The sequence below is a fragment of the Macrobrachium nipponense genome, chromosome 24, assembly GCF_015104395.2.
Source record: "Macrobrachium nipponense isolate FS-2020 chromosome 24, ASM1510439v2, whole genome shotgun sequence".
NCBI classification, from domain to species: domain Eukaryota; kingdom Metazoa; phylum Arthropoda; class Malacostraca; order Decapoda; family Palaemonidae; genus Macrobrachium; species Macrobrachium nipponense.
The window spans coordinates 13,623,260-13,638,259 of record NC_061091.1 but is presented as its reverse complement, the minus strand read 5'-3'; the positions used below and the strand labels follow the sequence as shown (position 1 = coordinate 13,638,259).

General features: G+C 35.9%; 2 protein-coding genes across 44 annotated transcripts in view; one reads left to right on the top strand and one right to left on the bottom strand.

Annotated features, from left to right (window-relative positions):
• Window positions 1–15,000, bottom strand: part of LOC135205461 (uncharacterized) — a 512,397-nt gene that overhangs the window by 125,002 nt on the left and 372,395 nt on the right. Inside the window, exon 5 of one of the 2 annotated variants that reach the window (XM_064236112.1) lies at window positions 14,341–14,939. The exons of the other annotated variant lie outside the window; for it this stretch is intronic. Coding sequence (XP_064092182.1) covers window positions 14,923–14,939 — 17 coding nt within the window. The 3' untranslated portion in view covers window positions 14,341–14,922. Of the gene's footprint in view, window positions 1–14,340; window positions 14,940–15,000 lie in introns of those variants that run through there. 2 annotated transcript variants of the gene reach the window in all.
• The window catches only part of LOC135205456 (neuronal acetylcholine receptor subunit alpha-7-like), a 479,209-nt gene that overhangs the window by 281,849 nt on the left and 182,360 nt on the right, over window positions 1–15,000 (top strand). For all 42 annotated transcript variants that reach the window (XM_064236060.1, XM_064236073.1, XM_064236063.1 and 39 more), the window contains exon 2: window positions 3,255–3,394. In XM_064236060.1, coding sequence (XP_064092130.1) covers window positions 3,255–3,394 — 140 coding nt within the window. The remainder of the gene's footprint in view (window positions 1–3,254; window positions 3,395–15,000) is intronic.

Sequence of the window (15,000 nt, the reverse complement as noted above, 5' to 3'; positions counted from 1 at the left end):
GTATCCAAGGAATATTGTTGTTCTATTCACGTGTGATTTATCTGTCGTCTTTCAAGTTCAATTTTTATTCGACTGATCGCAAGTGATATTCCAAACTAATTGCTCTCAAGTTTCACCCCTCCATCCACATCCACGGGACAATTCTCTCCTTCAGCGTCTTTCATTCGTTTTCTTTTCTTTCTATCGTGTCGCTACTCGTTGTCTATTTTCCGAGTTTAATTCGCACCTTAAAAGAAGGATCATTAATTATTATTGTCAACTAAGCACTGATGTTTTTGAAACATTTACAAACTTAATTCCCTCGCTCTTTTTTTCCCTTCTAACATGTTCGTGGGGGCAACATTGTCCTATCCATTTCCAAACCTACTACTCTTCTCAATTAGCTCACAAGGGCCATTATTCCCTGTCAGTTTCCAAGAGCCATTCCTTTCTGTATAATCGGCAACACTCTCCTCCCCCTTCCTCATTCAAGTCTCATTCCTGCCCGTTTGTTCCAAACACCATTTTGTCCTGCATCCTTCCGGGTGTCATTTCTCTTGGTGACATTCCTTCCCATCTGTTTTCAGAGGCCATTCCCTTCCGCTTACTCCCGGAAGTCATACCTCCTTATCTTTTTTCCAGGGGCCGTTCTTTTCCGACTGGTTTCCAAAGGCACTGCTTTCTACTCGACATACTACTACTACTTCCGGGTACCACTCGTCTCTATATGCTACATAGAACCATTCCTTCTTATCAGGTCCAAAAATAAAGCATTTTTGCCTTGCAAGTCAGTGGATTTCATATTCTCAGCTTTTCAGAATGGATTTCCATATTCTCTGCTTTCCAGAATGGATTTCCATATTCTCTGCTCTCCAGAATGGATTTCCATACTCTCTGCTCTCCAGAATGGATTTCCATACTCTCAGCTTTCCAGAATGGATATCATATTCACTGCTATCCAGTGCCTACCATTCGTATCCAGTGCCCTTTCTCTGTATAGTTCAGGATGTTATTACCAAATACTGCCTCTCAGTGCCATACATTACTGTCACGTAACTTCTGTTACTCCCTATTTGCCTCCAAGATTCGTGCCATCGCATTTCTATGCAAGAGCACTCTCCACTATCGTCTTAATGTATTCCTGATAGCATCTTAAAACTACGACCTTTCCTGACCGACTAGCTCCCGGATCTATCCCTGCAAGCCAACGACGTCAAGGACAATCCCCTTCAATTGGTCTTCGGTATATTCTTCAGTAACCTCTTGTAATGATTTTACCTCGTTTCTCCTCTGGCACCATTCCTCCATGATTATTTCCTTGTTTATGTCATCATTATGGAGCGTAATAGGAATTACAAAATATGAGATTTTATTTTATGGAAGCAAGCAAACAAGATTTAAACGAGGAGATGGGATGTCCTCCTCCAGGTGACCCACTCCCAAAACCTCTTGCGTACAGATCACCGTCGACATCACTGGGCGACACGCAGCAAACCTTCCAGTGTCTTCCGGTCAAAAATTCATTAGATAAGAGCAAAATGAGTTACGATGTCGTCATTATCACTGCCCCAGACGCATCCACATTTCACGTGAAAAGTGCGAGTGTGTGTATTGACTGGTGCACGTTCACGTTATGATGCTCCCTGCTAGTTGTAAGATAATGTGAGTGCATATTTGCGTGCGCTTGGTGTGCACGTGTGTACGTGTCTGTGTCGCGTGCGCGCGTATATTTATGCGTGCGCGCGCGAGTGTGTCCGTCTCGAGCAATCAATACTGTACCACCCAGGTTCCACTGTCTGACCCCCACCCCCTATCGCATACCCTCCCGTCGCCGGAGAGACCCGGATAGCCTGCTCCATCATATCCCCTACCCCCTCGCCCCATGGGCCCCCTCCACCCACCCCCACCCTTGTCCCAGCATCCAGCTCTGCCGCCGGATATTGCTCCGTTTTCTATGATGTCCAGGAAGCTGGATTGTTCCTCAAACTGACCCTTTTTTTTTTTCCATTATCAATTCTTCGAAATAATCAGCGGATTTTGCGCTTGAATATAATAAAAAATACACGACACGGGAGGCAATATCGGAATCCTACGAGTACTGCTGCAAGGAGCTCTCGTCATAACAGATATTCCACGTCATGAAATCCAAACATATACAAACAGGTGCCCCTGTGTGATAAGGGAAGTGCATTCAGGTGGTGTTTACTTGGGCTGCTGGAGAGAAGCAACCACTGCCAGTTAGGAGACATTATCACTTTCATTATAATATGCACTGTAATAGTGTGTGTGTGTCTGTAACCGGGTATCCTTAAGCATAAATACAATATTTTTAATACATACATGACTATCTACCTCTATCTACAAACACACACACACACACATATATATATATATATATATATATATATATATATATATATATATATATATATACATATATATAATACATATATATATAATTCACAAGAACACCCGTGTATTTCGATTTAGTATACTTTATACAAGAATTAGGGCATTCTCTCAGTAAATATTTTGTAGCTTCAAATCTATCACCAGTACATACATACAACAATATAATTATGTGTGTGTGTGCACGTAAGTTTCCATGCGTAAGCGAGAGAGAGAGAGAGAGAGAGAGAGAGAGAGATGGCGGAGCTAATGCTGAAAAACCAATAACTGAGAGAAAGGCCAATCCTTGTCAGTGGTTAGTAAAGATAAAGGAGAGAGAGAGAGAGAGAGAGAGAGAGAGAGAGAGAGAGAGAGATCAATTCTGTGGACATGAGAGAATTACTTCCTGGAGGTCCTCAGGATTTATTGTTATTATTACTACTATTACCATTATCATTCTTGGATGTTAGGCGGCTCTGAGAGAGAGAGAGAGAGAGAGAGAGAGAGAGAGAGAGAGAGAGAGAGAGAGAGAGAGAGAGAGAGAGTTTCATGAATGATCTCAATTCCTGTGGTAATGGGAATTACAGCACTTCCTCGAAGTCATCCCGATATACTATTATTAATATTATTATAATTATTCATGTCTGTTACGCAGCTCTCAGAGAGAGAGAGAGAGAAGAGAGAGAGAGAGAGAGAGAGAGAGAACGTAATAAAGTGTACGGAAAGCGAGGGTTTGCTTACGACAAGAATATGAAAAGAAATCGAGAGAGAGAGAGAGAGAGAGAGAGAAGAGAGAGAGAGAGAGAGAGAGAGAGACATGAACTAATGAAAAACTACCGCTGTTACCACCAGTCAATCTGACCCTGTTCTGTATTTCGTCCCAACAGAGGCGGCATGCGGCCAATACGAACGGCGACTTCTCCACGACTTATTGGACAACTACAATAACTTGGAGCGCCCAGTGGATAACGAGACGGAGCCTGTTGTGGTGACCTTTGGCATCACTCTCCAACAGATTATAGACGTGGTAGGTTACCCTGCTGCCTTAAACCAGAGATATCAATCAAATCCAAGGAATTCAAGTCATAAAAAAAACAGAACGTAGAAAAAGAATTAGATTTTAACGTCTGATCACATAGAGATTGTCTTATAGAAGTTTCCTTGGATGTAAACCAGAAAATGGAAGAGAATGAGTCCAGATCTCAAATAGACAAATATATCATACCTAAGAGATACAATTAGCCAAAGGCTATCTACAAGAAGTATTGCATCGCAATCAGTTCACGAGGAGGAGATTAGCATTCATGCTATTTTGAAGGCAACTCATTCTCAAGTCATTCCAGAGAATCAATGCAGTATTCAAAAGTGTGCAGAGAAAAAAAATAATAATAATAAAATAAAATAAAAGAATTCACAAGAATTGGAATAGAGTCACCTCACCATTTGATCTCAGACCACAAGAACAATAAGAAGTGCTACTTCTAGAGAATGACAAGAGAGATCCTAGAGACAAACTTACGTAGTGATTTTGTTAACTTTTAAGGAGACGATGCTCGCTGAGCCTTGGGTCCCCGTTCCTCCCATATTACATTTGCACATTTGCTGGAAGTTTTGATTACGGATTCTGGAAACGTAATATCTGAGGAATGGTAGCTTTCGGCTCAGTCGGCATCAGAATATTATTACCATTATTATTATTATTATTATATACTATTATATTATATATCATGATATTACCCATTATATATATATATTACATAGAAATTTGCAGTTAGAATATAAGTGTCCATGTAGTTTAGATTGATGTGTTTTGATGTTATAGTGCTGCTCATTTGCATACTACGAAATATTATTATTATTATAATCGTCATTCCTCTAATTTTTTTTTTTATTTATTTTCTTCACCCGGCTCATCACCTCTAAATCAAGACATTCTAGTTTATTTACTTATTTTCCATCAACCTAAACTATCGTCCTTTGTATTTCAACCTGCACTAAATCCAAATCTGAACGTTTCGAGCGATTCAACATGGCCGAATGCGTCTTGGAGCCCATCGAGGAGGGCAGCACAAGAAGAAGAAATCCCTCTTCAGAGGATTAGCTTCTTTGCTTCCTCTACTTAATCAAGTACCCACGATTCTATTTTTTTAAAAAGGAATGCAGATTCGATGGGCTCTCGGAGTATTCTTTGTTGGATACTCGAATCTTACTTAATAATAATAAAAAAAAAAACAAGTTTATATGTTCCACGAGAATCCGAGCAAAAAAAAAAAATCTTAAAGTAATACTGGAAGAGGCACCGGTATTTGAAAGTAGTTTGACCCAGAACAGAAGAAAATTGAGACTGATTAGTAGCTAACCATATATAACACAGTTCTTTAAAATACACTATATAATACTGTTTGAAGTTCTACAAAAGATAATAAAAGAATTCATTGACTCCAAACAATTCATCGACTCCAATGTGCAAAAGTTCATTTAACCTACACATTGCATTTTAACATACACATACATCAAAATGGATAACTCACAAAATCAGATGTCATCAATCTTCTTACACAAAACAAATAACTCACGAAACCAGATGTCATCAATCATCTTACACAAGATAAATAACTCACAAAACCAGATGTCATCAATCATCTTACACAAAATAAATAACTCACGAAACCAGATGTCATCAATCATCTTACACACCACAGCTTCTACGGGGAAGTTAGCCCAGAGGGACCACAAATATTCCAACGACCACCAGAGCCAGCTAATCCGTGGGTCAAATTTGTTCTGTTCCGCATCAAGCCATGCAGTGTCCTTCCCTTATTACTTGACCCAAACAAAAATGAAAAGAATCCAGAAAAAAAAGACAAGTACGGTTTGGCAGCGGGGTGGCAAATCATGTCCATATTATGGTTGGACAAAAACGTACATTGAGAAATATATATATAAAAAGATATATCTCAGATGGTTCCACTCCAGATGGTATTACATCCTGTTTTCTCTTTTCCTTTTTTGATCACCTGTGATATTATTAATAACTAATATTTATTGTTGTCTTTTTTGAGTGAGGTTTTTAAATAAGTTCAAATCATGCATGTCATTCAATAAAGCTTCCTTGTTAAATAATGTCAAATGAAATCATGTAAGGTGTGCATGCAAAAACGCTGTCTCTTCGCTGTTTATAATATTATCTATATATATATACAGGCTTTCATGATGCTCCATTTTTATATATATACCACTTTCGGATGTCACTCGTCTGTCTGTCAGTCTGTCCAAGCACCACAGTCTAATTAATTCAGATTCTTCCTCAACACACATTTACTCTAGATCTAAGGAATTCTCTTCCTGGGGAGCTACTGCTCTAGAGTAAGCCAGATGGTTTTGTTCTCTATGCCAAAATTACTCAGTAATGACTACCACTCACACTTAATCATTAAATATTATGAATATAAAGCATACGCATGTGTGCATGTGCGGTACGTGAATATTACACACACACACACACACACACACACACACACACACACACACACACACACACATATATATATATATATATATATATATATATAATATGCATTTAAGTATATTTATTTATTACCTATCTATCTACCTATATATCTACCTATCTATCTATATATATATATATATATATATATATATATATATATATATATAGTGTATTTATGTGTGTATGTATATCTTATATACATATATCATACACATACATACATAAATATATACATATATACATATAGATAGATAGATAGATATAGATAAATATTCGTAGATTTACATACTTGAATGCCTTATTTATATATATATAATTCTAAATAGAACTCAGGGTAATTTACCACAATCTAGCTCGTATGTTATCGAAAACAAACAACTGAACAATTAAGTTTCAGACACTAATTACGCTTTTTATTACTATACTGCAATGTGTCATAAACAATCCATTGAGTATTTTGTAATGTACCGAACTCTCTAAACTTGACTGAGTGCCGGCATTAACAATATCTCACTCTTGTTATTTCTAGTCAAGGTTTGATTTTCCAAAGGACGCATTTCACAATCATTCTATCGCCACGTCACGTCATGTTCAGCAATGGCAAAACATTCATCATAAGACATTAAAGAATCTTTAGCGTCTTTAAGACATGGTGGAGGAAGAACTATTTTATTTTATAAATCAACATCTTTTTAAACCATAAAACCTGAAAGAAAACGTTGAAATAATGAGTCACGGAGACTCCTTAATTACACGTGTAGAATAAAAATGGTTTCTCCTATGTTTTACTTTTTAAAAAATCGCACATGCATACATATCTATGCTATAAGTATATGTAAGTATCCACACATATACCGCCATATACATGACACATACATGGCAAAATAGCAGATCCCTTCTCCCTCTTGCATGTCCTTGTTTTTTGCTAGAAATAGTTGGCCACTGCTACTTAACCAACACCCACCGCACCCCCCCCTCCCCTTCCCAACACTCATCCCAAAACTACCTATTTCCCCCCAACCCCCTACCCCCCCTCGAACAAAGCTTACTAGAAGATCGCTTTGATTGAGTTTACTCTCCACTTACTGCCACTTCTTTCTCTTCCTTCCTCTGTATCTCCCAAATGAAAACTGTTTTGTTTAAACTGACCCCCACTAACTTACTTACAATGACTGATTGAGAACAGATGCTGATCGGTAAGCGCTGTAAGTACAGAGGCATCAGTGTTACTGTGTGTGACTTCACGTAAGTAAACCTCGCCATATTAACACTCATCAACAATTTGGAAAAAAAAGAAGTGAAAAATTGAAAAAAAAAAATTTAGAGTGATTCTCATCCTTTTCTGAATACGAAAAGGACGAGTAATCAGTCCTATTTCATATGTGAAAGAACAGACAAAAAATTCACAAGAGATTCTTTTTCATTCGCTATCAAATGGAACAACTGCAGCTAAGGGATGAATTAAAAATATATATATTGTAATTATTCACAATCTGTTAAAATACGTAACTACATCATTCAATGTGCATTACTCAACATAAAAGAATTTTTTAAAAAAATTACGCAACTACAATCTTTAAAAGCTATGTTAATTATTTACCTGTTATGACTGCTACCTATCTAAAGGCAGGATTACATTGCCAAATTTAAAAATTTAAAACCAATTTCACCTCAAAATAGAATCTTGTTAAATATTTTTTTCTTTATTCCGGGAGGGAGGGATAGGGAAACAGTAACAGATCATTCATTCTTGTTAATGTTTAGCACATACTTTTTCTGGGTGTCTAAAGTTTCTCTTTTTTTTTTTTTAACTATTCTCTTAAGTTGGAGAAACTCAGTATCCCACTCTTCGCAAACTACAACTGTGTCTGCTCACGACAGTGGCGTGTTCACTACTGATCAATTCTTGAAGTGCGTTGCCCGATGAACTTCCAAAAGAGAAAATGCTTTCACATGAAACTTTTAAAACACATAGAAAAGTCTCAAGTTGGTAAAGTACTTTTATTATAATTCTAGCTGTCTGTTATAAAAGCTTAAAATGAAATTTCAATTGCAATGTTAATTTAGACATTCATAACAAGAGGATTTTTAATCACTACCATTACTTCGAAAATAATGTACAGCAATTGAAAAATAAACCGTGATCCATGTGCCGATTTACACGGCGCGACTTCATCTCATAGACAGAATGAACGTACAAGAGACCTTACGTTTTGAGAGTGATTTTCGATCGTCTCGTAGACAAAAACTGCAGACCTCTTAGCTATCAGACATATTGGAATCATACCACCAAGATCAACAATAAGTTATATATCACGTCCATAAAAAAAATAATAATAATAAACAAATAAAAAAAAAATATAAGTGATTTTCTATATTCTGATCACAATGCATCTAAGAGAATGACGCTACGAAAGTCCAAATAAAAAAAAATAAAAACAGAAGAAACCATTGGAAAACTAGAGTACCTAAAAGGTAAAACTTCCGTGACAATTTAACAGAGAGGAAAAATCTGACAACTTGTCAAGCGAGAAGCAGCAGTGCCAATCACAAGCCACAAAAGCCATGACGAATCGGTCGCAAATTGCGCTGCGTTAACGGTACTATTTCCCTGGCACACAAACACGCAATTAATACAAAAAAAATATCAAAATTAAGTGATGTCCTCACAGGGCTGGAAACTCTCAGTTTCTCTCGAGAGTTCACATAGGCAGGATGTATGTTCCACCTCCCCTGAAAGACGTATCCTTCAGAAGAGGTGGAACATAGATCCTACCCATGTGAACTCTCGAGAGAGACTGAGAGTTTCCAGCCCCGTGATTGGCTTATCAACAGCCAATCAGGAGCGTCGAAAGGGACTGGCCTAGACATCAAATGCACGGTTGATGTGAATCTACTATAGTACAGAATGCCACGTTTAATTTAGAGCAATCTTTATCCGATAATCATAAGTGAGAGGAAATCTTCACACCAATAAAAACTAATGAAAAAATAAAAGTGGTGTGCTTTCGTAATCAAATTAGCCTCGATGAAGACAAAATCTATTACACTTCATTCGTGGCTTTATTCAATACCAAACCAACTTCTTTCAGCTTAAAAGGATCAGCTGTTTCTCCAAACAGGGGGCTTTTAATATATCAAATCGTATGTCGTATTATCAGTAAAAACACGAAGACTTTGAACTTAAACATTAATTAACACGTTGAACCACCTCTCTAGACTTTAAAATGTTCTTGATATCATATGGGAAAATCAGCTGTATTTAATTTAGGATACAGAGACACCGACGTAGAATGGAATGACGTGTGAAAAGCCCTCAATTTCAACTATATCAAACAAACATCTGGACAGCAACTATACCGTAAAGTTTTAAAGCTTGCTACTACGTCATTGTGACGTAAAGTTTTAAAAAAGCTTGATAAATTTTAAAAGTCATATGGTGACCGTAAGTTTTAAAGCTTGCTACTACGTCATATGTACGTAAAGTTTTTAAAGTTGTATACGTCATATGTGACCTAAAGTTTTAAAGCTTGCTTACTACTTCATATGTGAAACGTAAAAGTTTTAAAGCCTGCGACTACGTCATATGTGACCGTAAAGTTTAAAGCTTGCTACGTTTTAGCTTTGCTAAACTTGGACGTCATACGTGACCGTAATAAAGCCTTGCTACTCCTTTTAAACGTCTAGTGACCGTAAAGTAGCTTGGCTACTACGTCATATGACCGTAAAGTTTTAACGCTGCTACTACGCATAACCATGTAGACCGTAAAGTTTAAAGCTTGCCTACTACGTCATATGTGAACCGTAAAGTTTTAAAGCTTGCTACTACGTCATATTGGACTGTAAAGTTTTAAAGCTTGCTAAACTACGTCGATATGTGAGCGTAAAGTTTTAAAGCTTGCTACTACGTATATGTGACCGTAAAGTTTAAAAAGCTTGCTACTACGTCATATGCTGGACCGTTAAAGTTTAAAGCTTGCTACTAAGTCCATAATGTGACGTAAAGTTTTAAGCTTGCTACTACGTCATATGTGACCGTAAAGGTTTTAAGCTTGGCTATACGTCATATGTGACCGTAAGTTTAAAGCTTTGCTACTGTCATATGCTGACCGTAAGTTTTAAAGCTTTGCTACTACGTCATATTGACGTAAAGTTTTAAAGCTTGCTACTGACGTCAATATGTGACCGTAAAGTTTTAAAGCTTGCTACTACGTCATATGTGACCGTAAAGTTTTAAAGCTTGCTACTACGTCATATGTGACCGTAAAGTTTTAAAGCTTGCTACTACGTCATATGTGACCGTAAAGTTTTAAAGCTTGCTACTACGTCATATGTGACCGTAAAGTTTTAAAGCTTGCTACTACGTCATATGTGCCGTAAAGTTTTAAAGCTTGCTACTAGGTCATATGTGACCGTAAAGTTTTTAAAAGTCTGCTACTGACGTCATATGTGAACCGTAAAGTTTTTAAAGCTTGCATACTATTTTAAAGTTCTCATGATGTGAATGGTAAAGAACTTCAAACGCTACGCGTCCAATAGAACTCTGTATAATGTGTGTGTTCTGGTAACAAATTAAATGAAAGTGATGTTGCACATCAGAAAATCCCATCACGTAGATTCATTCAGGTATCTAGAGCAACCGCCAAATATTACAGGAAAATAGGTCACATCGTCCACACAGGAATCTTATCTGTATGTATATAGTGTGTATGTGTGTGGTCAAATGTTGTTGACTGTCCAACCAAAAACTGTAATAAATGCTATCATGCCACGGCTCGTTAAGAGCAGAATTTATAAACATCAAAAAGGTAAACCTAAACTGTTCTAATTTTCAAATGCATTAATAATGAACACTGTTAACACAAAAAAGATCAAGGTCTTCAAGCATGACAAAAAAAGGCATCATGAACACTCAATTCAGCAATAAATTCAGCCAAAATAGCAAAGGAAAAAGCAAGGAATATAACACTGTCTTGAATCTAATATTTGACTCTATAGTACCAGTAAGGTTTAAAAAAAATATAAAAAATCCTTTCGTTCAGACTCCATCCAAGTATATCAATTAGTTAAGTCCGATGCTTGCTATTCAACAGTAGTCAGAAATAAAATACACGAGAAGAATTACAATTGCAAAACACGAAAAGATAGGTTTAAATATTAGAATTCTTCTGGGAACAAATAATGTGACCCGTTCACCTCTTCCGGTACTGCTTCGCAAAAGAGGAAAAAACAAAGTGGGGGCTTCCTCCCCCGATAAGTAAAATGTTCACTAAACAACATAATAATTAAATTAAGACTATTTTCTTCCTTGGTCTTTTAATATTTGTCCATTTGAGTATCATTCATGAATTTTTCCCAAAATATTCCTATAAATTGCACCTTTGATATTCCTATACTCAGCCGAATTTTAAAATAAATGAGTTTGCAATCGCTCTACCATCATAAAGATGACATCAGCAAACTTCAAAAGTCATCAAATTTTAAATTCTCAGAGAGGTGAATTTGACAGATTCAAAGCCGGTGTGGACACGCAATGTCCTTGCACCTTTGATACTCCTAAACGCAGACGAATTTAATGATAAATGAGTTTACAATCACTCTACCATAATATGACATCAGCAAACTTCAAATGTCGTCAAATTTTAAATTCCCAGAGAGGTGAATTTGACCGATTCAAAGCCGGTGCGAACACGCAATGCCCTTGTGATAGTTTCCGAATAGTTGTCAAGTAACTCTAGCCTCGCCAATGGAGAAACTGCAACATTATATTACAGCACAAAGGCAACTGACCGCTAAAACTGGGGTTTCAAATAACACAGGAGAACCGACATATTCCCCGAATAATACGCAGGCATATATTAAGACAAATGTTGCCAGAAGTTTCCCTTCCAACGATTCAAGTCTTATCAGAATATAACAGTCGGAGTTATTATGGGGGAAAACTTCTACCAAAATTCGGTTTCTTGTATATTCACTGTGATTTCTGAAAGGCGCTTCAAGTTTCCAATAAAAAATTAAGTAAAAGAACAAACAAGGTACTAAAGTGTTTTAGCGTTCCAGCAAGTGTAACCTTGATACTGTCAAAGACAATGTCAAAGACATTATGTCAAACCTTTTATCGTTAGTGCTCGAACCAATACTTGGCAGAATTCCCATTTTATAGTTAACATTCAAAGAAAATTCCTACATTCATAGACATACAGTGCTTTCTCAAAATAACAGTGCTGGTTATTGATAGTTATTGCTAATATATCAAGGATATAGTATGTATATATTTATATATATGTGTATAATATATATATATATATGTATATATATATATATATATATATATATATATGAATAACTTTATCACGAAATATATAAAACGTCATGCATTACCTTTATATATATATATATATATATATATATATATATATATATATATATATATATATATACACATATACATATATAACAGAATCTGTGTATGTGGTTACTTCATTCTACACCGAATGATTCTGGTATAATACATCAATAAATAGTTAAATGTCATTCACACTTTTCTATTTTTATTTTGCTCTGAAACAGGGTAGTAAAGTTTGGCAGTTGCCGTCTTCAGAGCAGAGTAGCGTATACACATTGGTTGCTACACCATGTGACAGACAGCCTTGACCAAAAGTTACAAACAAACGTAAAAGCAGAGTAAAGTAAATCAGCTCTGGAAAGGTGTGGTGTTAAACTTTCCTACTACACTCGAATAGATGAATAAAGAATGTGGTCGTTCTAATAGACTATTTACAACCCCTGGAGGGGCATCTTTTACAAGACAATCGTAAATTTTAACAACTTATATATGTTTTATCTATTAAATAAATGTATTTTATTGTGTAATTTTTATTTTCATTTTTATTCATATTATTTTCACTTTTTTACAATTCATTTCTTTTATTTAATTTTTGGTATTTAGCAGAAAAGTAATCTTCCTAATTTCTATGAGCATCAAATATCAAGCTAGAGAATTTAATTACCAGATGTACAAAATATAGTCATTTTGTCACTACGACACTGTTTGCTAATCTAGGGTCTGAACAGACATCATAATTTACAGTTCATCTTTAATTTAACATTTTATTTTTTATCTAATTCTAAAAAATACTGAAAATTGAAAAAGAACTTCAAACAATCGTCTTCCAAAGAAATTTAGATAAAACGGCCACATTTTCCTTTACCAATTAACCAGGGTCTAATTTGAGGTTCCATCACATTTTTTCTCCATTATTTCCGACAAAAGAGTTGGGAGACGAATGATGTAGGCCATTAAGATGAGATCACCCACATATAAAAAGTGACTGGAGAACAGTCCCCAACCACGATTGATTTCGTCTCACGTTTCACCACCATCACACCCAGTTTGTATGTCTGTGTGTGTGTGTGTGTGTGTGTGTGTGTTATATATTTATATTATATATATATATATATAATATATATGTGTGTATATATACACACATATATGCATAAGGTGTAGCTCTTGCTTTATAAAATCTATTAGCTTCTTATTTACTTTGTCCAAGTGTAGAAACATCTGATAGTAAGGCATACCAACTGCCCAAAGCTACCCTTTTTTTTTCCTAAGATAATCATGAGTGACTTTGTCATTTCGATGTTGTTAAACTGAGTTAATGTCAAAACTATGTTGGTTGGACGACGAAGATTATTTCCGATATACGTTTTAATAAGCAACTACCCTCTCTGAGGGACCTAACCATAGAATAAGGTTAACCAACTAATCTGGTAGGCATTTGAGATTCAGCCTTCTATAATCCGCTCTTGGATATCATAATGCTTCATGGTATTGTACCGTAATGAACAACTTAACAAGTTTTAAAGGTTAGCAAAGTACGCACATGATAATGCGCAGAAAAATAAGGACATGCAATAAAATCCTACAACATTGAAATTGCGCAGCAAACCCAATAAATTCGGAGAGTGACTCAAAAGCACTGTCAAAGAAATTAGATCACAATGAATGCCTATTATTAACTTTTCTATAAATGCAATCACGAAATGTATTAAAACAAATGAAACTATAAATCACCATTATATACTAACAGATGTGTCTTGGTAACCAGATACATATCCATTCTAAAAAAAAAAAAAAAAGTATCAGCGAAGGAATTTGCATTCTTTAACAATCTTGTGTTTTCGTAACCAGATGCAAATCCATTCTGAAAAAAAAAGTATCAGTGAAGGAATTTGCTTTCCCTAATAATCTTTTAGCTTTATAATTGTGATGAACCAGATGTCTTCATCGTTACATGAGTCTCCAATATATCGGGAATTTAGAGAAGGATTTCCTTAGCATTGGGTTATGAAATACATATTGGGTTATATATGCAATATATAACAGCAACAAAGAAGTGATAAAGACACTGTATTCTGAATCCTACTTTACTACCAATATATATCTTTACTGGCTCAGACAGATAGATACTGCAATGGCTGTGATTATAATGAGAGGATAGAGGAATCTCCTATCCAGGTATATCATCACTTAGCATAATCCACGTAAATAGCAGATTCGCTTACAGGCTAAATGGAGCGGGTACCTACAACCCCACCCCCCTCCCAGAATAGGTGACATAAATGGAGGGGGTGGGGGAAGAGGCACTGACAGAAGTAATTTAGTGTAGCAATATCCAAAAGGAATCTTAACAACGTAGTAACAGAAAACATTGGTGCCAATAACTGACAGAGAGCGAAGCCTGGAATAATAATTAATAAAATAAAATAAAAACAGCTGGAAAGAGATACTTGGTATCCCAAAAATAAAATTCATATATTTTATACATTTTACGCATTTCGGGGTTACCTTTCATTCATGCAAATCCTACTCACTTTTCCACATATTTCAAATGAAGTAATTGTCATACATTACATATAATGCAGATTCACTGGCAAAAAGATTCAGCATATTCTCTGGTTTAGTAAATGTTAGGGAAAAATTATATGAATCTCTTGTTGTACGGGTTTTCTGTAATGGGAGTTCCTCCTTGATGCAGAAGTTACGGGAAGTTCCTAACTAAAAAAAAAAAAAATTAGTGGATATAGTTCAACCGATGGTATCATTTAGTTACTTCCCA